Genomic DNA, 22,021 nt, shown 5'->3' on the forward strand with positions numbered 1-22,021 from the left:
AAAAATATATGAGAAGGAAAAGAGAAAAGATAAATGGGCTAGGTGAGAGAGGGTGCAATGTATGGGTTGCAGTCCTTGCAATGAATACTGGGCTGTTCCCACCTCCCCCAGGGGGAGCCGTCTCTCTCTCAGGTTCTCGATTTCTTGGTCTGGGCACTGGAATTTCCTTCCTGGCTTCTTCAAGACATTCGTTGTCACCAAGCCCTCCCCCACAGGACACTTTCCTAACCCGGGGTGCAGCGACCGGCCGCAGCTCTGCTGGAGGGGGGCAGGAAACAGTAACACCCCCCTGAAAAGACAGGGATGGTTGTATGAGTGGAATGTAAATGCAAACATTATTTGCCACTGTGTCACCCCTTATTCGGGAGATATACTGCATGTCCTGTAGCCTTTTTCTTGTTTGTGTCACTGTGTCACAGAGGAATAACTTGGACATCCTCTCGCTTTCTGTTTGTGTCCTTATGTCACCATATCAGGTGTTTTATCTATTTATCATAGTTTTTTCTTGTCCCTTTGTCACCCCGGCCCCCTCTGTCCTTACATTAGTTGTTACCTCTTCTCTTGATAAATTCTTCTGATTGTTTCTGTCTCCATTGGATAAACAAGGCTGTCTGTCCTCAAACGTAGCACCCTCCTCTGAGAGACACAGAGAAAGAGAAAGACAGAGAAAGACACACAGACAACAAACAACAGGAGAAACAAATTGTGGAAAGAGAAAGAATAATAGAATGGAGACATCCAGAAAAAATACAGGGAGCAAGAGAGGGAATGAGATATGATTAGCTAATGAATGATAGAGAACCGGAAAATGAAATGATAGAAATTAAAGCAGGGTAACTGTGTTTTTTGGACAGTATAAATACTTACCCCCATCCCCAGAGGATCTCCGTCTGTCATCAGAAACACAGCCTGTTCCTCCTGGGGTATCCACCTGAAAATGCCACCTATTACCCAATCTGCCCCATAATACCCAATAACACTCTGTGAAACACGAACACAATATTGCATAGCACAGCATAATACACCATCACATAGCACAAAAACAAGTCATCTTGTAATATAGCAACTCATACATAATGTTGCTTCTTTCTATTGTTGTAGTCATTTTCTTTACTTACCTCCCTCCACAGTCGAACTCCTTCCATTCCAGGTAGTGGGACCCCTCGTACTCTTGAAGGCTGTACCTCATCTTGAATCTGCTCAAAGGACTGTAAGATAAAATACAAGATATTCACTTTTTGTTATATTATCTGTTCTTTTCCTGTATTTTCTATTTCTACACTTGCTATATATTTCTGTATCTTATACATTTTTTTACACTTCTCATGTTTCCCCCCCTTCAATCTTTCCCTCTCACCGGTGTGCCTCGGCCAGGCAGCCCTCTTACTACTGCCATGTAGTCATCTTCAGTTCCATTGCTGTTTGTATTCCCATTAGTTATTGGTAATCCTTCCAATTTTAGGTGATCTTTGCCCCCCTCTGGACCAGGGGAAGGTGGGGGGGCAGGTCTTCCCCTATCACGTTTAGGTGTCCTGCTACGCCGAAAGTGGAACAGGCTCCGACGCCTTCTCTTTGGAGGTGCAGCTGGATCCCCAGAGGGTCCCTGAGAGACACTTTGGTGGGGTAAAAAATAGAGGAGAGAGTGTAAAGCCATGGTGCAATACTGGCACACTATTATAAGTAAAATAATGATGTTATATAAATATATCCTATGTGGAATTAAATAAGTGTTTAACAATGTAATTGTTATTGTTACACAAATGGTTAAACCTATGGTACATGTACCCAAGGAGACACTCATAATTTTGCTGGGACTTCACTGCTACCAACATATTGTTTGGCTTCACTGGCCTCAATACTATGCATTGGCAGTTAGGATTTCTTGCTATATATCATTAACTTAAAGAATGGATACTATAAATTATTACCAATTTGGGCCTACACTCTAGGAGTTATGTAAAAGGGTTGAAATTATAAAATTAAAATTCTATAGTGTGAAATAATACAATTAACATTCTGTGGTAGTACCTTTGTGACTGTGTCATAACTGTCCGATGGAAGAAGTCTTCTAATCCCTCATCCAGAGCTGTGTCTGGGCATTCTGAATCAGAAGCAGGACCCCGGACCTTATAGAATTAGTTAGTTAAAGACTGTCACTTCTTCCTCATATGCATAGGGAAATCTACAGTACTTGTAGGCTGATAAGCTACAGTACATGTAACATTGTTTGCCAATTCTGTTATCTGCTTTGGAACCTTAGTCCCAGTCCTATATTTAAAAGAGTGATATATCAAGAGATTATACTATTTATCTACCACTGTTTCAGTAAAATATATCTTTGTTATATAAGATGCTACATCTCCAATAAAAGATTACCCTTCCTCCCCAACGCATATAACACTGCTCCCCAATCTCACCCTGCCTCCACCAGGAGCTCGTCTTGACTGCTGTTTGGGTCGATCCCTGGTTTGATGCTGCAGTTTTCCCCCCTCTGTGGGGAGGTCAGATAGACCTTCCAAAGAAACACTGAGAGAGCGAGACAGTTGACTGCTTGCAGAAGAAGAGAGTGGCGGGGGAGAACTGAGGTCTCGAGATCCAGGAGACCCCAGATCTAAGGTCCTGGGGCTCAGCTCCTGCTCACTCACACCTACCAAAATAATGTTAGAAAAACAGAAAAGCAAGAGACAATTTGTGTATTTGGTTATTAGGAGTCATATTCAGAAATGATAATGTGAATGTATAGATGAGGGGATGCTGAAACACATGGTCTAACGTGAGAAACAAATGAATGATAGCAAATAAGAATATCTCACCTAGATTACGAGTTTTACGGATTGCCATAGCGCCGGTATTACAAGTTGTGCGGTGAGGCTTGCATTCCAACCTATACCGACACGATTCATTCCGCTATCTGAGACATGTAGTTATGAGTTTTGAAGGGCATTTGTATGGGCATTGCCCTTAAAACGGCATTCAGCTCTTTTTCATTGCCCTGAAAAAGGGCATTTAGCTAAAGCCTGAAACCTTATTTTAAAAATAAAAACAACCCAAAAAAAGTTAAAAAAAAACCTAACACTAACCCCCAACGATCTGCTTACAGTTTCTAAAGTCCAGACATACAGACGGCGAGAAGTCTTCATCCAGGGGACGAGGTCTTCATCCATCCAGGCGGTGTATTCTATCTTCATCCAGGCGGCATCTTCTATCTTCATCCCGGTGGCATCTTCTATCTTCATCCCGGCGGGGTGGGTCCATCCTTGAAGACATCCGGCGCGGAACTTCCTCTTCATATGGCCACCGCTGTACACTGAATCTTCAATGCAAGGGAGCCTTTTCAAAATGGCGTCCCTTGCATTCCTATTGGCTGATTTGATTTGATTTTTGAAATTCAAATCAGCCAAAAGGATGAGAGCTACTGAAATCCTTTTGGCTGTTAAATTCAGTCAATAGGATGAGAGCTACCAAAATTCATCCAGGCCGGATGTCTTCAAGGATGGACCCGCTCCGTGCCACCGGGAAGAAGATAGAAGACGCCGCCGGGATGAAGATAGAAGAATAGAAGACGCGGCCTGGATAGATGAAGACCTCTCCGCCTGGATGAAGACTTCTCGCCGCCTGGATGTCCGGACTTCAGAAACTGTAAGTGGATCATCGGTGGTTAGTGTTAGGTTTTTGTTTAACTTTTTTGGGGTGTTTTTTTTTTAGATATAGGGTTTGGGCTTTAGGTAAAAGAGCTAAATGCCCTTTTTTTTTTTTTTTTTTTTATTTTAGACTTACATTTTATTAGTAGTGTTAGGTTTTTTTTCAATGTGTAATTTAGTTTATTTAATTGGTAGTCATTTTAATTTTAGTATAATAGTTTAGTATAATTGTTATATTAGGTTAATTGTCAGTTTTTTACTTAGGTTTTTTTAAATTCAATGGGAATTTTTTTTTATTATAAGATAGGGATATTGTAATTTTAATTTAAAGTTAGGGGGTTGTTAGGTTTAGAGGTTAATAGTTTAATTTAGTTTTTTGCAATTCGGGGGGCTGGCGGTTTAGGGGTTAATATGTTTATTTAGTGGCGGTGATGTGGGAGGCCAGAGGTTTAGGGGTTAATAACTGTATTTAGTGGCGGCGATGTTGGGGAGCGGCGAACTAGGGGTTAATAGCTTTATTATAGTGTCGGCGATATTGGGGGTGCGGGGAATAGGGGTTAATAACTTTATTATAGTGGCAGCGATGTCAGGGAGCGGCAGAATAGGGGTTAATAACTTTTACTAGTGGCGGCGATTTCGGGAGCGGCAGATTAGGGGTTAATAACTTTATTTTGATGTCGGCGATATCAGGGGCGGCAGATTAGGGGTGTTTAGACTTGGGGTTTATGTTAGGGTGTTAGGTTTAAACGTAATTTTTTTCCCCCCATAGACATAAATGGGGTTGCGTTACAGCGATCACCATTCCACGCTTTAGGTGTTAGTTTTTTTCCCAACACTCTCTCCCGATTGATGTCTATGGGGAAAGCCCTTGGATTTTGTGCGGTAGGGAGCTAAACGCCACCATATCGCACACACAAGGAGGCTTTTCGGAAACTTGTAATGGCAGCGCTATCGTTTCACACCCTCTATAGCACAAGACTCGTAATCTAGGCGATGGACATCTTCATAATATAAAGGGGCTGATTTATCATCGGTCTCTCCAACAGAAATCGATGAATGCCAACAGCATACGCTGTCAGCATTTATCATTACACAAGCAGTTCTTGTGAACTGCTGTGCAATGCCGCCCCCCTGCAGATTCGCGGCCAATCGGCCACTAGCAGGGGATGTCAATCAACCCGATCGTATGAGATCTGGCGGATTGATGTCCGCAGCCTCAGAGCAGTTAAGGAGCAGAGGTCTTAAGACCGCTGCTTCATAATTGCTGTTGCCAGCGAGCCTGAAGGCTCGCATGGAAACAGGGGCCATTCTGCCCTTGATAAATTGGCCCCAAAGTCTCAAATAATCTATACCTTCTACTATCATATACAGAAAATATTCATATTCAGAAAGCTAAGTGTTAAATCATACAATTTGAAATCCTTATTCTAAAAATTCACTGAAAAACGCTGCCCCCCTGTACTGAAATAACTTAAATAAACAAATACTTTATTTTCCGTTTGTCTCATAAATTGTTGCTTTAGCTTTTTTTTTTTTTCTCAACAGATCATGGTAAATATCTACAAAACCTTTTATATAGTTTAAGTAAGCATTTCCTATATAATTTTAATGCAAACACACATCTATATATTCAGATTCCTCTTGATATAACTTTGTTTAGCCCATAAATATTTTCTCACTCCTCCTCAGGATCTTACTCTGTAAAAAATATGATTATATAAATGGCTAAGGATAGGGTATGGTCGGTATAAAATGCATGAGCTACTGGGTTATGGATATTTGGAATGGATCAGAGAAAGTTTTACAGGATGTACATAGAGTATATTTATGGGCTTACTGATGAATGCAGATACTGGTCGTATTTTTCTGCCTTGAAGACGTCGCTTTATCACCATTGTATCCTAGGAATAGAGACAGATGAAAATCTGCTGTGGTTCAAATTACAATGATTTTACTGTCTGAGCACTCAGTAAATGATGGGGAAAGTTCTGTGAAATGTGAATAGCAAGGGTCTTTCAATGATTAGAGGCTATTTTTAATAAAGAAAGTTATGTGACATGTTTAATTAGCCTATCAATCATTAAACTAACCATATAACGTAAGTTATGATAAGTGTATATCATCTTCTTGTGGACAATTCATTTTAAAAGGGTCATAAACGCTACAGCTATATGAATTGTCTAAGCAGCCTTTTAATTATTTGGAAGACAGGTTACTCATCTGATTGGACAGCTAATGTGAATCATGTTATCTGTCTGAATGCTGAATCATTACAGCCATGTGAAATAGTTGAATGGTACATTAATTATAAAAAAGAATGGCATGCAACGTGTCTGAGTAATCTGAGGATCTATGATACTTATCAGTGATTAGAGACTTAAAAGAAAAGAGACAGTATTTTAACCATTTGGTAACCTATATGAAATGAGTTTTGTCATATAGCAATAATTTGACACTCTAAACATCAAGGTTTATTATAAAATAAGAGGGGGGGGGGGGGACTCCAAAGTCATCTGCCAAATATGGGCACACTCATACAGAGTATAATATTTCTAAACTATCAGATGACTACTATGTCAATGACAATTGCCTGACAGCATCTTTAAAGGGACAGTATACACCAATTTTCATTTAACTGCATGTAATAGACACTAATATAAAGAATAATATGCACAGATACTGATATAAAAATCCAGTATAATACCATTTAAAAACTTACTGAGAAGCTACCAGTTTAGCTCCGTTAAAAGACTTATCTAGAACACCCACTGAAACTGGGAAATATTCAGATACTCCCCCACCCCCCTTCCTTTGCATATGAAAAGCCTCTTTACACAAAAAGGAGAAAGCTGCAGTAGGTATACGTTGGTATTCTCCTAAAACTTTGGGGCTTGTTTAGGAGTCTGAAAACCAGCACAATGTTATTTAAAAATAAGCAAAACTATCATTTAAAAAAAATAACAACATAATTTATGTAAGAACTTAACTGATAAATTCATTTATTTCATATTGGCAAGAGTCCATGAGCTAGTGATGTATAGGATATACAATCCTACCAGGAGGGGCAAAGTTTCTCAAACCTCAAAATGCCTATAAATTCACCCCTCACCACACCCACAATTCAGTTTAACGAATAGCCAAGTAGTGGGGTGATAGAATAAGGAGTAAAAAAGCATACAAAAGAAGGAACTGGAAATAAAATTGTGCTTTTTATGCAAAAATCATAACCACCATAAAAAAGGGTGGGCCTCATGGACTCTTGCCAATATGAAAGAAATTAATTTATCAGGTAAGTTCTTACATAAATTATGTTTTCTTTCATTTAATTGGCAAGAGTTCATGAGCTAGTGATGTATGGGATAGAAATACCAAAGATGTGGGAGACCACAGGAGAGTCACTAGAAAGGGAGGGATAAAATAAAATAAAAACAGCTATTTCCGCTGAAAAAACTTAAATCCACAAAAAAATAAGGCCTAGATTTAGAGTTGGGCGGTAGCCGTCAAAACTAGCGTTAGAGGCTCCTAACGCTGGTTTTGGGCTACCGCCGGTATTTAGAGTCAGTCATTAAAGGGGCTAACGCTCACTTTCCAGCCACGACTTTTCCATACCGCAGATCCCCTTACGTCAATTGCGTATCCTATCTTTTCAATGGAATCTTTCTAATGCCGGTATTTAGAGTCGTGGCTGAAGTGAGCGTTAGAAATCTAACGACAAAACTCCAGCCGCAGAAAAAAGTCAGTAGTTAAGAGCTTTCTGGGCTAACGCCGGTTTATAAAGCTCCTAACTACTGTGCTCTAAAGTACACTAACACCCATAAACTACCTATGTACCCCTAAAACGAGGTCCCCCCACATTGCCGCCACTCGATTCAATTTTTTTAACCCCTAATCTGCCGACCGCCACCTACGTTATCCTTATGTACCCCTAATCTGCTGCCCCTAACACCGCCGACCCCTATATTATATTTATTAACCCCTAATCTGCCCCCCTCAATGTTGCCTCCACCTGCCTACATTTATTAACCCCTAATCTGCCGAGCGGACCGCACCGCTACTATAATAAAGTTATTAACCCCTAATCCGCCTCACTCCCACCTCAATAACCCTATAATAAATAGTATTAACCCCTAATCTGCCCTCCCTAACATCGCCGACACCTAACTTCAATTATTAACCCCTAATCTGCAGACCGAATCTCGCCGCTACTGTAATAAATGGATTAACCCCTAAAGCTAAGTCTAACCCTAAGACTAACACCCCCCTAAGTTAAATATAATTTAAATCTAACTAAATAAATTAACTCTTATTAAATAAATTATTCCTATTTAAAGCTAAATACTTACCTGTAAAATAAACCCTAATATAGCTACAATATAAATTATAATTATATTATAGCTATTTTAGGATTTATATTTATTTTACAGGTAACGTTGTATTTATTTTAACCAGGTACAATAGCTATTAAATAGTTAAGAACTATTTAATAGCTAAAATAGTTAAAATAATTACAAAATTACCTGTAAAATAAATCCTAACCTAAGTTACAATTAAACCTAACACTACACTATCAATAAATAAATTAAATAAAATACCTCCAATTACCTACAATTAAACCTAACACTACACTATCAATACATTAATTAAATACAATGCCTACAAATAACTACAATTAAATAAACTAACTAAAGTACAAAAAATAAAAAAGAACTAAGTTACAAAAATAATAAAATATTTACAAACATTAGAAAAATATTACAACAATTTGAAACTAATTACACCTACTCTAAGCCCCCTAATAAAATAACAAAGACCCCCAAAATAAAAAAATGCCCTACCCTATTCTAAATTAAAAAAGTTCAAAGCTCTTTTACCTTACCAGCCCTGAAAAGGGCCCTTTGTGGGGCATGCCCCAAAGAATTCAGCTCTTTTGCCTGTAAAAAAAACACATACAATACCCCCCCCAACATTACAACCCACCACCCACATACCCCTAATCTAACCCAAACCCCCCTTAAATAAACCTAACACTAAGCCCCTGAAGATCTTCCTACCTTATCAGCCAATCAGACTGAGCTCGCATTCTATTGGCTGCTCCGATCAGCCAATAGAATGTGAGCACAATCTGATTGGCTGATCGGATCAGCCAATCGGATTGAACTTGATTCTGATTGGCTGATTCCATCAGCCAATCAGAATTTTCCTACCTTAATTCCGATTGGCTGATAGAATCCTATCAGCCAATCAGAATTCGAGGGACGCCATCTTGGATGACGTCCCTTAAAGGAACCGTCATTCTTCAGTTGGACGTCGGAGGAAGAAGATTGATCCGCGCTGGAGGTCTTCACAATGGAGCCGTTCCTCATCGGATGAAGATAGAAGATGCCGCTTGGATCAAGATGGTTGCCGGTCTGGATCGCCTCTTCTTCCCGGATAGGATGAAGACTTTGGAGCCTCTTCTGGACCTCTTCAGCCGCAGGATTATGGATCGCCAGCCCCCGCTTGGGTTGGATGAAGATTTTGGAGCCAGGACGGATGGGTGTGATACCCGGCGAGGTGAAGATAAGGTAGGAAGATCTTCAGGGGCTTAGTGTTAGGTTTATTTAAGGGGCCTTTGGGTTAGATTAGGGGTATGTGGGTGGTGGGTTGTAATGTTGGGGGGGGGTATTGTATGTGGGTTTTTTTACAGGCAAAAGAGCTGAATTCTTTGGGGCATGCCCCGCAAAGGGCCCTTTTCAGGGCTGGTAAGGTAAAAGAGCTTTAAACTTTTTTAATTTAGAATAGGGTAGGGCCTTTTTTTATTTTGGGGGTCTTTGTTATTTTATTAGGGGGCTTAGAGTAGGTGTAATTAGTTTAAAATTGTTGTAATATTTTTCTAATGTTTGTAAATATTTTATTATTTTTTGTAACTTAGTTCTTTTTTATTTTTTGTACTTTAGTTAGTTTATTTAATTGTAGTTATTTGTAGGCATTGTATTTAATTAATGTATTGATAGTGTAGTGTTAGGTTTAATTGTAGGTAATTGGAGGTATTTAATTTAATTTATTTATTGATAGTGTAGTGTTAGGTTTAATTGTAACTTATGTTAGGATTTATTTTACAGGTAATTTTGTAATTATTTTAACTATTTTAGCTATTAAATAGTTCTTAACTATTTAATAGCTATTGTACCTGGTTAAAATAAATACAAAGTTGCCTGTAAAATAAATATAAATCCTAAAATAGCTATAATATAATTATAATTTATATTGTAGCTATATTAGGGTTTATTTTACAGGTAAGTATTTAGCTTTAAATAGGAATAATTTATTTAATAAGAGTTAATTTATTTTGTTAGATTTAAATTATATTTAATTTAGGGGGGTGTTAGGGTTAAAGTTAGACTTAGCTTTAGGGGTTAATAAATTTATTAGAGTAGCGGTGAGCTCCTGTCGGCAGATTAGGGGTTAATACTTGAAGTTAGGTGTCGGCAATGTTAGGGAGGGCAGATTAGGGGTTAATACTATTTATTATAGGGTTATTGAGGCGGGAGTGAGGCGGATTAGGGGTTAATACATTTATTATAGTAGCGCTCAGGTCCGGTCGGCAGATTAGGGGTTAATAAGTGTAGTTAGGTGGAGGCGACGTTGGGGGCGGCAGATTAGGGGTTAATAAATATAATATAGGGGTCGGCGATGTTAGGGCAGCAGATTAGGGGTACATAGGGATAATGTAGGTGGCGGGGGTGTACGGAGCGGCAGATTAGGGGTTAAAAATAATATGCAGGGGTCAGCGATAGCGGGGGCGGCAGATTAGGGGTTAATAAGTGTAAGGTTAGGGGTGTTTAGACTCGGGGTACATGTTAGAGTGTTAGGTGCAGACGTAGGAAGTGTTTCCTCATAGGAAATAATGGGGCTGCGTTAAGAGCTGAACGCGGCTTTTTTGCAGGTGTTAGGTTTTTTTTCAGCTCAAACAGCCCCATTGTTTCCTATGGGGGAATCGTGCACGAGCACGTTTTTGAAGCTGGCCGCGTCCGTAAGCACCGCTGGTATCTAGAGTTGCAGTGGCGTTAAATTATGCTCTACGCTCCCTTTTTGGAGCCTAAAGCACTGAAAACCCTGCCATTATGTGAACTCTAAATACCAGCGGTATTTAAAAGGTGCGGGGGAAAAAAAGGGTCGTTACCGACAAAACTCTAAATCTAGGCGTAAGTCTTTCTTATATATTTCACATAAATTTCAAGAAAAAAACTTAAATCATAAGCAGAAGAATCAAACTGAAACAACTGCCTGAAGAACTTTTCTACCAAAGACTGCTTCAGAAGAAGCAAATACATCAAATTGGTAAAATGTAGTAAATGTATGCAAAGAAGACCAAGTTGCTGCTTTGCAAATCTGATCAACCGAAGCTTCATTCTTAAAAGCCCAAGAAGTGACGACTGATGTAGAATGAGCTGTAATTCTCTGAGGTGGAGACTGTCCCGCCTCTAAATAAGTCTTGTGAATCAAAAGCTTTAACCAAGATGCCAAAGAAATGGCAGAGGCTTTCTGACCTTTCTTAGGAACAGAAAAAACAACAAATAGACTAGAAGTCTTCCTGAAATTTTTAGTAGCTTCGACATAATATTTCAAAACTATTACAACATCCAAAGAATGTAGAGATATTTCAAGAGTATTCTTGGGATTAGGACACAAGGAAGGAACAACAATTTCCCTACTAATGTTGTTAGAATTCACAAAAAAAGGAAACTCACAAGAGAGAGCAGACCATTCAGAAACTCTTCTAGCTGAAGAGATAGCCAAAAGGAACAACACTTTCCAAGAAAGTAGTTTAATATCCAAAGAATGCATAGGCTCAAAAGGTGGAGCCTGCAAAGCCTTCAAAACCAAATTAAGACTCCAAGGAGGAGAAATTGATTTAAAAACAGGCTTGATATGAACCAAAGCCTGAACAAAACACTGAATATCAGTAAGTTTAGCAATCTTTCTATGAAATAAAACAGAAAGAGCAGAGATTTGTCCCTTCAATGTACTTGCAGACAAACCTTTATCCAAACCATCCTGAAGAAACTGTAAAATTCTAGGAATCCTAAAAGAATGCCAAGAGAATTTATGAGAAAAACACCATGAAATATAGGTTTTATAAGCTCGATAATAAATCTTCCTTAAAACAGACTTACAAGCCTGTAACATAGTATTAATCAATGAGTCAGAGAAACCTCTATGACTAAGTACTAAGCGTTCAATTTCCATACCTTCAAATTTAGCGCTTTGAGATCCTGATGGAAAAACAGCCCTTGAGACAGAAGGTCCAGCCTTAAAGGAAGTTGCCAAGGCTGGCAACTGGACATCTGGACAAGATCCACATACCAAAACCTGTGAGGCCATGCTGGTGCTATCAGAAACACATGAGATTGTTCCAATATGATCTTGGAGATCACACTTGGAAGAAGAACTAGAGGCGGAAAAATGTAAGTAGGTTGGTAAAACCAAGGAACTGCTAACGCATCCACCATCTCCGCCTGAGGATCCATGGACCTGGAAAGGTACCTGGGAAGCTTCTTGTTTAGATGGGAAGCCATCAGATCTATTTCAGGGAGACCCCACATCTGTACAATCTGACAAAATACATCTGGATGGAGAGATCACTCCCCTGGATGTAAAGACTGACGACTGAGATAATCTGCTTCCCAATTGTCTACACCTGGAATATATATTGCAGAAATTAGACAGTAGTTGGATTCAGCCCAAGAAAGTATCTGAGATACTTCTTTCATCGCTAAAGGACTGCGAGTCCCCCCTTGATGATTGACAAATGCCACAGTTGTGATATTGTCTGAAAACGAATGAATAATTTTCTCTTTAACAGTGGCCAAGCCTGAAGATCCCTGAAAATAGCACGGAGTTCTAAAATATTGATTGGTAACGTCGCCTCTTCAGGATTCCAAACTCCTTGTGCTGTCAGAGACCCCAGACAGCTCCCCAACCTGTGAGACTTGCTTCTGTTGAAATCACAGTCCAGGCACGATGAACAAAAGAGGCCCCTTGAATAATCCGTTGATGGACTAACCACCAGGACAAAGAGAGTTGAATGTTGGGTTTTAAATATATCAAATGTGATATCCGAGTATAATCCCTGCATCATTGATTCAGCATGCAAAGCTGCAGAGGTCTCATATGAAAACGAGCAAAGGGGATCGCGTCCGATGCTGCAGTCATGAGACCTAAAACTTCCATGCACATAGCCACTGAAGGGAATGATCGAGACTAAAGGTTTTCAACAGGCAGAAACCAATTTCATTTGTCTTTTGTCTGTTAAAGACAAAGTCATGGACACTAAAAAGGTGACCCTTGTCTGAGGAATCGAAATAACTCTTTGGTAAATTGATCCTCCAACCATGTCTTTGAAGAAACAACACAAGATGATTCATGTGAGATTCTGCTAAATGAAAAGATTGAGCCAGTACGAAGATATCATCCAAATAAGGAAACACAGCAATACCCTACTCTCCGATTACAGATTGAAGGGCACCAAGAACCTTTGAAAAGATTCTTGGAGCTGTTTCTAGGATAAATGGAAGAGCAACAAACTGGTAATGCTTGTCTAGAAAAGAGAATCTCAGAAACCGATAGTGGTCTGGATGAATCGGAATATGAAGATACGCATCCTGTAAGTCTATTGAGGACATGTAATGACCTTGCTGAACAAAAGGCAGAATAGTCCTTATAGTCACCATCTTGAAAGTTGGGACTGTTACAAAATGATTCAAAAACTTCAGATCCAGAACTGGTCTGAAAGAATGTTCCCACTTCAGGACAATAAATAGATTTGAATAAAAACCCAGACCCTGTTCCAGAATTGGAACTGGTACAATAACTCCTGAAAGCTCTAGATCTGAAACACATTTCAGAAAAGCCTGAGCTTTCACAAGATTTATTGGAATGTGAGAGAGAAAAAATCTTCTCACAGGAGGTCTTATTCTGAAACCTATTTAATACCCCTGGGAGACAATATTCTGATTCCAATGATTCTGAATGGAACCTGCCCAAACATCTTGAATTAATTTCAATCTTCCCCCCACCAGCAAAACTAGATCGAGGGTAGCACCTTCATGCAGTCTTGGGGGCTGGCTTTGGTTTCTTGTAAGGCTTGGATTTATTCCAACTCGAGGATGGCTTCCAATTGGAGCCAGAGTCTTTAGGCGAAGGAGTGGTTTTGTGTTCTCTATTCTGACGAAAGGAGCAAAACCGATTAAAAACTCCCTTCCCCCCAGTAATAGTTGAAATAATTGAATCCAACTGGGAACCAAACAAATAATTACCCTGGAATGAAAGAGATAGTAATCTAGATTTAGATACCATGTCAGCATTCCATGATTTGAGCCATAAAGCTCTTCTAGCTAAAATAGCCAAAGGCATAGATTTAACATTAATCTTGATTATATCAAAAATAGCATCACAGATAAAATGATTAGCATGTTGAAGCAAACAATCATGATTAGATGTTGAAGGAACAAAAGATACTGTACTAGCACTAATAGAAACCTTTTCTGCATTCAAAAGCTTATCATGACAACTGTTACATACTACAGCTGGAGATATGATCGCCACTATCTTAAAACAGATACACTTAGCTTTGGTAGAACTGTGTTCAGGCAGCATGGTTCCTACAGCAGCTTCTGAGACAGGATCAGATTGAGACATTTTGTAAAATGTAAAAAAAAAAGAAAAAATAACATTAAACAGAAATATCTTATTTCCACATATAGCAGTTTCAGGAATGGGAAAAAATGCAAATGCTAAAATTGGCAAAAAAAGCAAATAGCATAGCCCACTGAGCATAAAAAAGGCAAGGAGTATATAGGAAGTGAGGTAAAATACAACTAAATTTGTTGGCGCTAAGTATGACGCACAACGCAAAAGGAAGTTGAGAACTTTTTTGGCGTCAACAAACATCCGTAAATGACGCAACTCGCGTCATAACAAACACAATTTCGCGCCAAACAACCTAGCGTCAACTAAGACGCAGGAAATTATGAACTTGCGTCATGACAGACGCACATTCGCGCTCAAAAAAATTTCTCGAGCCAAGAATGACGCAATAAATAACAGCATTTTGCGCCCTCGCGAGCCTAATTTGCCCGCCAGTTTTCCAATAGAAAAACAAGTCAATTTGAAAAAAAGACTATACCCCAGGTAAGACAAGCCTCCTAAACATGATTACCATAATGCAACTGCTGGACTGCAAAAGGAAATACACATAGACCTGACTCATGCCAAATATAAGTAAAATACATATATTTAAAACTTTATATTAATGCATAAAGTGCCAAACCATAGCTGAGAGTGTCTTAAAATAATGATACATACTTACCGCAAAGACACCCATCCACATATAGCAGATAGCCAAACCAGTACAGAAAGCTATCAGCAGAGGTAATGGTATATAAGAGTATATCGTCGATCTGAAAAGGGAGGTAGCAGATGAATCCCTACGACCGATAACATTGAACCCTTGAAAAGATTTCCCGCGAGGAAAACCATAAAATCAAACAGGCGATACTCTCTTCACATCCCTCTGACAAACACTGTACTCTGAGAGCAATTGGGCTTCAGAATGCTTAAAAGCGCTTATCACAGAAGAAATCATAAAAATCAAATACAAACTTACCTCACCACCTCCATAGGAGGCAAAGTTTGTAAAACTGAATTGTGGGTGTGGTGAGTGGTGTATTTATAGGCATTTTGAGGTTTGGGAAACTTTGCCCCTCCTGGTAGGATTGTATATCCCATACGTCACTAGCTCATGGACTCTTGCCAATTACATGAAAGAGAAAGGCTGTATAAATAGATCATCTACAAAACATTTATGCAAAGAAAAAGAGAGTATAATTTCCCTTTAAGGAGACAAAAACTGGAAGCCTAAAACAAAGGAGCAGGGATACAGAGATGGGGGCCATAGTAGCTAACACAGGAAGCCTGCCTGATAACCTGCAAGTTTATTATGCAAACAGGGTTAAAGTGACATTAAACACTTTGAGATGGTAATATAAAATGATAAATCGTATATATAAAAAAAGTCTGCAATATGCTTTCATTATTTATTTTGTCCCCTTTTCCTGTAATTCCATTCTGAAATTGTGAGCTTTTCAGTTCCTGAAATGTAGGTGCAGAACACTGTTACATTCCACACAGCTATTGGCTGCACACTCTAGTGACCTTTGCCATCTAATTATTGGCCACAGCAGAGATGGTAACCTAAGTTACAACATGACAGCTCCCATTGTTTTATAGACACTAAAACTTTACACTTATTTTGTTAATATTTAAACAGCTAATTAAAGTTTAAAAAATACATCTACAAGACTAATCTTTTCTATGAATGCATCATTCTATCTAGCATTTATTTAGCGTTTAATGCCCCTTTAATGTGCTTTATTTATGTATTAATAAATATTTGTGGGTGCATGTAAATGTGTGTAGGATTAGTATGATTGGTGAAATTGACTAGGAGTAATTAGATGGCACAAGTCCAGATACATAGTTTCAACTCAGTTGAAGACACCAAGACAACTGATAGATAACTATTTTTACCTTTCATGAAGAAAAACAATGGTGGCTCTGTGTTTTTAATCCCAACTATTATTTTCTTTTCCATTCCAACATTTTTATGTATTCATGTATGTCTGTTTTTTTGTAAAAGTATGGCTACTGTATGTCTCTGTATACCTAACACTTTTAAGGTATCTTGGGAGTTGCAATATATATTATGAATTTGATCATTAATCACATTTAATTCCTATAATAATTATTTTCATTCCGCTCTTGAATGTATAGTATATTATATTAGTATTAAGCCAGGTATAAATTAACTGTATTATCCAAAATAGTAATGACTTTACCATTCTTTAAGAGCAGATACTTTCAATCATAAATGTGAGGTAAGCAGGTATGGAGAATGTCATGTATCTTACTATGTTGGAATACATTTCTCCTTCATGAGAGTCCTGCTTTCTTGGCGGTGTATGTGGCAGATATCCCATAATCCTCTGCTCCTCCTCCATCAGAGTTTGCAGCTGTGTTCTATGACGGGACTGAGATGAGAAAGGCGAGAGGATATAGTTTAGAAATAATACAGTTAAGGCAAGTTTATGTTGACGTTCTCTCTGACAGACAAGGGGTTAACATATAGTTAGGGATGGAAGTAATATTTCTCCATCCTTTTCTTAGACATAATGATAGCCATGCTGCAGTAGTCCTATTTGTAACATCTACTGATTAAAGAAGGCCCCCAGGCAACATCTACACATAAAGAAGGGGTTTCTACAAAGGCTTTGTGTGCAGGGGTTTTTAGAAAAAAAAATGCAATTGTGAATGGACAAAATGGGTCAGCTTATTTGTGAAGAAAATAAATGGCAATATACATTAAATATGGAGAGATTTCAAGTGAGGACTGATGAGATGTTGAAATGATTGCATGCCGTCTTATTTTTCCGTCTGTGTCATGCAGTTCCATGCTGAATTTTGCTTTCTCATGTTTCCCCTTTCTGTATTGTGTTGTCCCATGCAGTCTCATGCTTTCTTGTGCAGTGGTCTTCTATGCATTCTCATGCAGGTCGCTGCTTTATCCTGTAGTGACTGACATGTCATGTTTGATCCAATATTTTCTCTTGCTATGTTGTGTTTTATGCAGTGCTTTGTTATCATAGGATGTTTTATGTTCCACTGAGTTTTTAACTGTAGTTACCAGCTTCCTGTGTGTCCTCTGCATTTCCTGCAGAACTTGCTCGAGAACAGAGTTACTGAGACGTGTCATGAGGGAGAGTTGTGCAGCCCTGGAACAACAATCAGACATGCCAGACCATCAATGCTACACGTTTACATTATTGTACAAAAACAATAAATCGGCCATCATTCAGTTTGCCATACGTTTGTTGTCACTTGGTTCTATAGTATGTTTAAAGGGGCAGTATACAATCATTTTTATATAACTGCATAGAATTGACACTACTATAAAGAATATGCACAGATACTGATATAAAAATCCAATATAAAACGTTTTAAAAACATACTTAGAAGCTCCCAATTTAGTAACTGTTGATGAGGTTAGACTGGGACACCCAGTAAAATGGGCTCAGAAAGCAGGAAGAGAAGACACTCCTCCCCTTCCCCTGCATATGAAAAACATAATTTATGTAAGAACTTATCTGATAAATTCATTTCTTTCATATTGGCAAGAGTCCATGAGCTAGTGACGTATGGGATATACAATCCTACCAGGAGGGGCAAAGTTTCCCAAACCTCAAAATGCCTACAAATACACCCCTCACCACACCCACAATTCAGTTTAACGAATAGCCAAGTAGTGGGGTTATAAAGAAAGGAGTAAAAAGCCTCAACAAAGGAATTTGGAAATAATTGTGCTTTATACAAAAAAATCATAACCACCATAAAAAGGGTGGGCCTCATGGACTCTTGCCAATATGAAAGAAATGAATTTATCAGGTAAGTTCTTACATAAAAAAAAGAAGGGAAAAGTTAGTAAGCTCAACCATACATAATATTAAGTATATTATAATCCTTTTACCAATCTATACTTGAGGAGGTGCAGCCTGGTAAATAAATATTCACAACAATTAAGTAGAAAAGTGGCTATACCGGTATAAGGTGGTACCATAAATAATTATATCAATGGTCAGTTCATAAGTCACAGTTCATCTCATATAATGTAGTAGCAGTTGCAGCATGCAAAGCAAGTAGCAAATAGCAAATGAATCAATAAGCAACAAGTTGATCATATTATATTATGCCCAAACGATTAAGCATGAGTAAAGTGACACCAGGCATGCAAAGTCACTTAAAGAAAGTAAATGAAAACTACTGCTATAACCCTGTGTGGGGTATCCACATGAGTGCTGTTAGAATGGAGAGAAGGTAAGTGTTCGTTATCGATATCTGTTAACAAATGGACAGATGGTCATATAATATCCAGGAGGCGTGATGACCCATATATACTACCTCTCCTTACTGATGAGTACTTGGATGATGGACGTTCAACTCACTTCTCCTCCACACAGGGAATGTTAGAAGATAGCGGGTAAAAGTGGGGGGATCCCACGGTTGTTGTGCTGCACCTCCTGGATATGGTATGACTATCTGTCCATCTGTTAACGGATATCGATAACGAACACTTACCTTCTCTCCATTCTAACAGCACTAATGTGGATACCACAAACAGGGTTATAGCGGGAGTTTTCATTTACTTTCTTTAAGTGACTTTGCATGCCTGGTGTCACTTTACTCATGCTTAATCGTTTGGGCATAATATAATATGATCAACTTGTTGCTTATTGATTCATTTGCTATTTGCCACTTGCTTTGCATGCTGCAACTGCTACTACATTATTTGAGATGAACTGTGACTTATGAACTGACCATTAATATCATTATTTATGGTACCAGCTATCAAGCATTTACATTGGGATACAAGACTAAATGACTGACGTCTACTGATCTACTTGCTACTTGCTATTTTCTTTGCATGCTGCAGTTGTCACTATATGATATAAATCGTGACGTACAAACTGACCATTGATATCTCTGTTTATGGCACAAGTCATCAAGTATACACATTAGGATACATGACTGCAAGTTTTTCACCATCTGGCACAAGTTGAATGACATTTGGCACTTTAGTTAGCGGTGCATTGAGCATTAGGTATTTCATTATTAGCTGGCTTAGTCACTTTTAGAGTTGTATGAGGGGCCCATGTGTTGTCTTTTATGTGTGTCTTTGTGTCTATTTTGTATATGTATAAATTTATTGAACCATGATTGCATTTATATATAAACTTTTTTATCTTGCATATATACCCTTGTGTTTTGTTATTTATTAAAGGAGGGTGCAATTCTCCTGGTCTTTCTGGACATACCTTATACCGTTATAGCCACTTTTCTACTTAATTGTTGTGAATACGTTCTTACATAAATTACTTTTTCTTTCATGTAATTGGCAAGAGTCCATGAGCTAGTGATGTATGGGATAGCAATACCCAAAATGTGGAACTCCATGCACTAGAGAGGGAGGGATAAAATAAAAACAGCCATTTTCCGCAGAAAAAAATTAATCCACAACCCAAAATATAAGTGTATTCTCATAAATGAAAAGAAAAACTTAAACATAAGCAGAAAAATCAAACTGAAACAGCTGGCTGAAGAACTTTTCTACCAAAAACTGCTTCTTAAGAAGCAAATACATCAAAACAGTAGAATTTAGTAAATGTATGCAAAGAAGACCAAGTTGCTGCTTTGCAAATCTGATCAACTGAAGCTTCATTCTTAAAAGCCCATGAAGTGGAGACTGATCTAGTAGAATGAGCTGTAATTCTCTGAGGCAGGGCTTGACCCGACTCCAAATAAGTTTGAAGAATCAAAAGCTTTAACCACGAAGCCAAGGAAACAGCAGAAGCCTTCTGACCTTTCCTAGAACCAGAAAAGATAACAAATAGACTAGAAGTCTTCCTGAAATCTTTAGTAGCTTCAACATATTTCAAAGCTCTTACCATATCCAAAGAATGTAAGGATCTCTCCAAATAATTCTTGGGATTAGGACACAAGGAAGGAACAACAATTTCTCTATTAATGTTGTTAAAATCCACAACCATTTAAATGAAGTCCGCAAAACTGCCTTATACTGATGAAAAATCAGAAAAAGGAGATACACAAGAAAGAGCAGATAATTCAGAAACTCTTCTAACAGAAGAGATGACCAAAAGGAACAACACTTTCCAAGAAAGTAGTTTAATGTCCAAAGAATGCATAGGCTCAAAAGGAGGAGCCTGTAAAGCCTTCAAAACCAAATTAAGACTCCAAGGAGGAGAGATTGATTTAATGACAAGCTTGAAACAAACCAAAGCCTGTACAAAAAACAGTGAATATCAGGAAGTTTAGCAATCTTTCTGTGAAATAAAACAGAAAGAGCAGAGATTAGTCCCTTCAAGGAACTTGCAGACAAACCTTTATCCAAACCATCCTGAAGAAACTGTAAAATTCTAGGAATTCTGAACGAATGCCAAGAGAATTTATGAGAAGAACACCATGAAATAAAAATCTACCAAACTCGATAATAAATCTTTCTAGAAACAGATTTACGAGCCTGTAACATAGTATTAATTACTGAGTCAGAGAAACCTCTATGACTAAGCACTAGGCATTCAATTTCCATACTTTAAAATTTAATGATTTGAGATCCTAATGTAAAAATGGACCTTGAGACAGAAGGTCCGGCCTTAATGGAAGTGGCCAAGGTTGGCAACTGGACATCCGAACAAGATCTGCATACCAAAACCTGTGAGGCCATGCTGGAGCCACCAGCAACATAAACGATTGCTCTATGATGATTTTGGAGATCACTCTTGGAAGAAGGACTAGAGGCGGGAAAATATAAGCAGGTTGATAACACCAAGGAAGTGTCAACGCACTGCTTCCGCCTGAGGATCCCTGGACCTAGACAGGTACCTGGGTAGTGTCTTGTTTAGATGGGAAGCCATCAGATCTATTTCTGGAAGACCCCACATCTGAACAATCTGAGAAAACACATCTGGATGGAGCGACCACTCCCCTGGATGTAAAGTCTGACGGCTGAGATAATCCGCTTCCCAATTGTCTATACCTGGGATATGAACCGCAGAAATTAGACAGGAGCTGGATTACGCCCAAGCAAGTATCAGAGATACTTCTTTAATTGCTTGGGGACTGTGAGTCCCACCCTGATGATTGACATATGCCACAGTTGTGATATTGTCTGTCTGAAAACAAATGAATAGTTCTCTCTTCAACAGAGGCCAAATCTGAAGAGCCCTGAAAAACGCACGGAGTTCCAAAACATTGATTGGTAATCTCGCCTCTTGAGATTTCCAAACTCCTTGTGCTGTCAGAGATCCCCCAAACAGCTCTCCAACCTGAAAGACTTGCATCTGTTGTGATCACAGTCCAGGTTGCATGAACAAAAGAGGCCCCTTGAACTATCAATGGTGATCTAACCACCAAGTCAGAGAAAGTCAAACATTGGGATTTAACAATATTAATTGTGATATCCTTGTATAATCCCTGCACCATTGGTTCAGCATACAAAGCTGAAGAGGTCTCATGTGAAAACGAGCAAAGGGGATTGCGTCCGATGCTGCAGTCATGAGACCTAAAACTTCCATGCACATAGCTACTGAAGGGAATGACTGTGACTGAAGGTTCCGACAGGCTGCAACCAATTTAAAATGTCTCTTGTCTGTTAGAGACAGAGTCATGAACACTGAATCTATATGGAAACCTAAAAAGGTTACCTTTGTCTGAGGAATCAAAGACCTTTTGGTAAATTGATCCTCCAACTATGTCTTTGAAGAAACAAC

General features: G+C 38.6%; 1 protein-coding gene across 1 annotated transcript in view; it reads right to left on the reverse strand.

The window, feature by feature from the left end:
• Positions 1-22,021, reverse strand: part of CARMIL3 (capping protein regulator and myosin 1 linker 3) — a 252,398-nt gene that overhangs the window by 34,348 nt on the left and 196,029 nt on the right. The window contains exons 28-37 of the mRNA XM_053702312.1: positions 17,365-17,452; positions 16,592-16,711; positions 5,479-5,542; positions 2,418-2,647; positions 2,029-2,126; positions 1,358-1,613; positions 1,119-1,208; positions 868-931; positions 554-636; positions 103-289 (exon numbers count right to left, since the gene is read on the reverse strand). Coding sequence (XP_053558287.1) covers positions 103-289; positions 554-636; positions 868-931; positions 1,119-1,208; positions 1,358-1,613; positions 2,029-2,126; positions 2,418-2,647; positions 5,479-5,542; positions 16,592-16,711; positions 17,365-17,452 — 1,280 coding nt within the window. The remainder of the gene's footprint in view (positions 1-102; positions 290-553; positions 637-867; positions 932-1,118; positions 1,209-1,357; positions 1,614-2,028; positions 2,127-2,417; positions 2,648-5,478; positions 5,543-16,591; positions 16,712-17,364; positions 17,453-22,021) is intronic.

The sequence above is a fragment of the Bombina bombina genome, chromosome 2, assembly GCF_027579735.1.
Source record: "Bombina bombina isolate aBomBom1 chromosome 2, aBomBom1.pri, whole genome shotgun sequence".
In the NCBI taxonomy this organism is placed as follows: domain Eukaryota; kingdom Metazoa; phylum Chordata; class Amphibia; order Anura; family Bombinatoridae; genus Bombina; species Bombina bombina.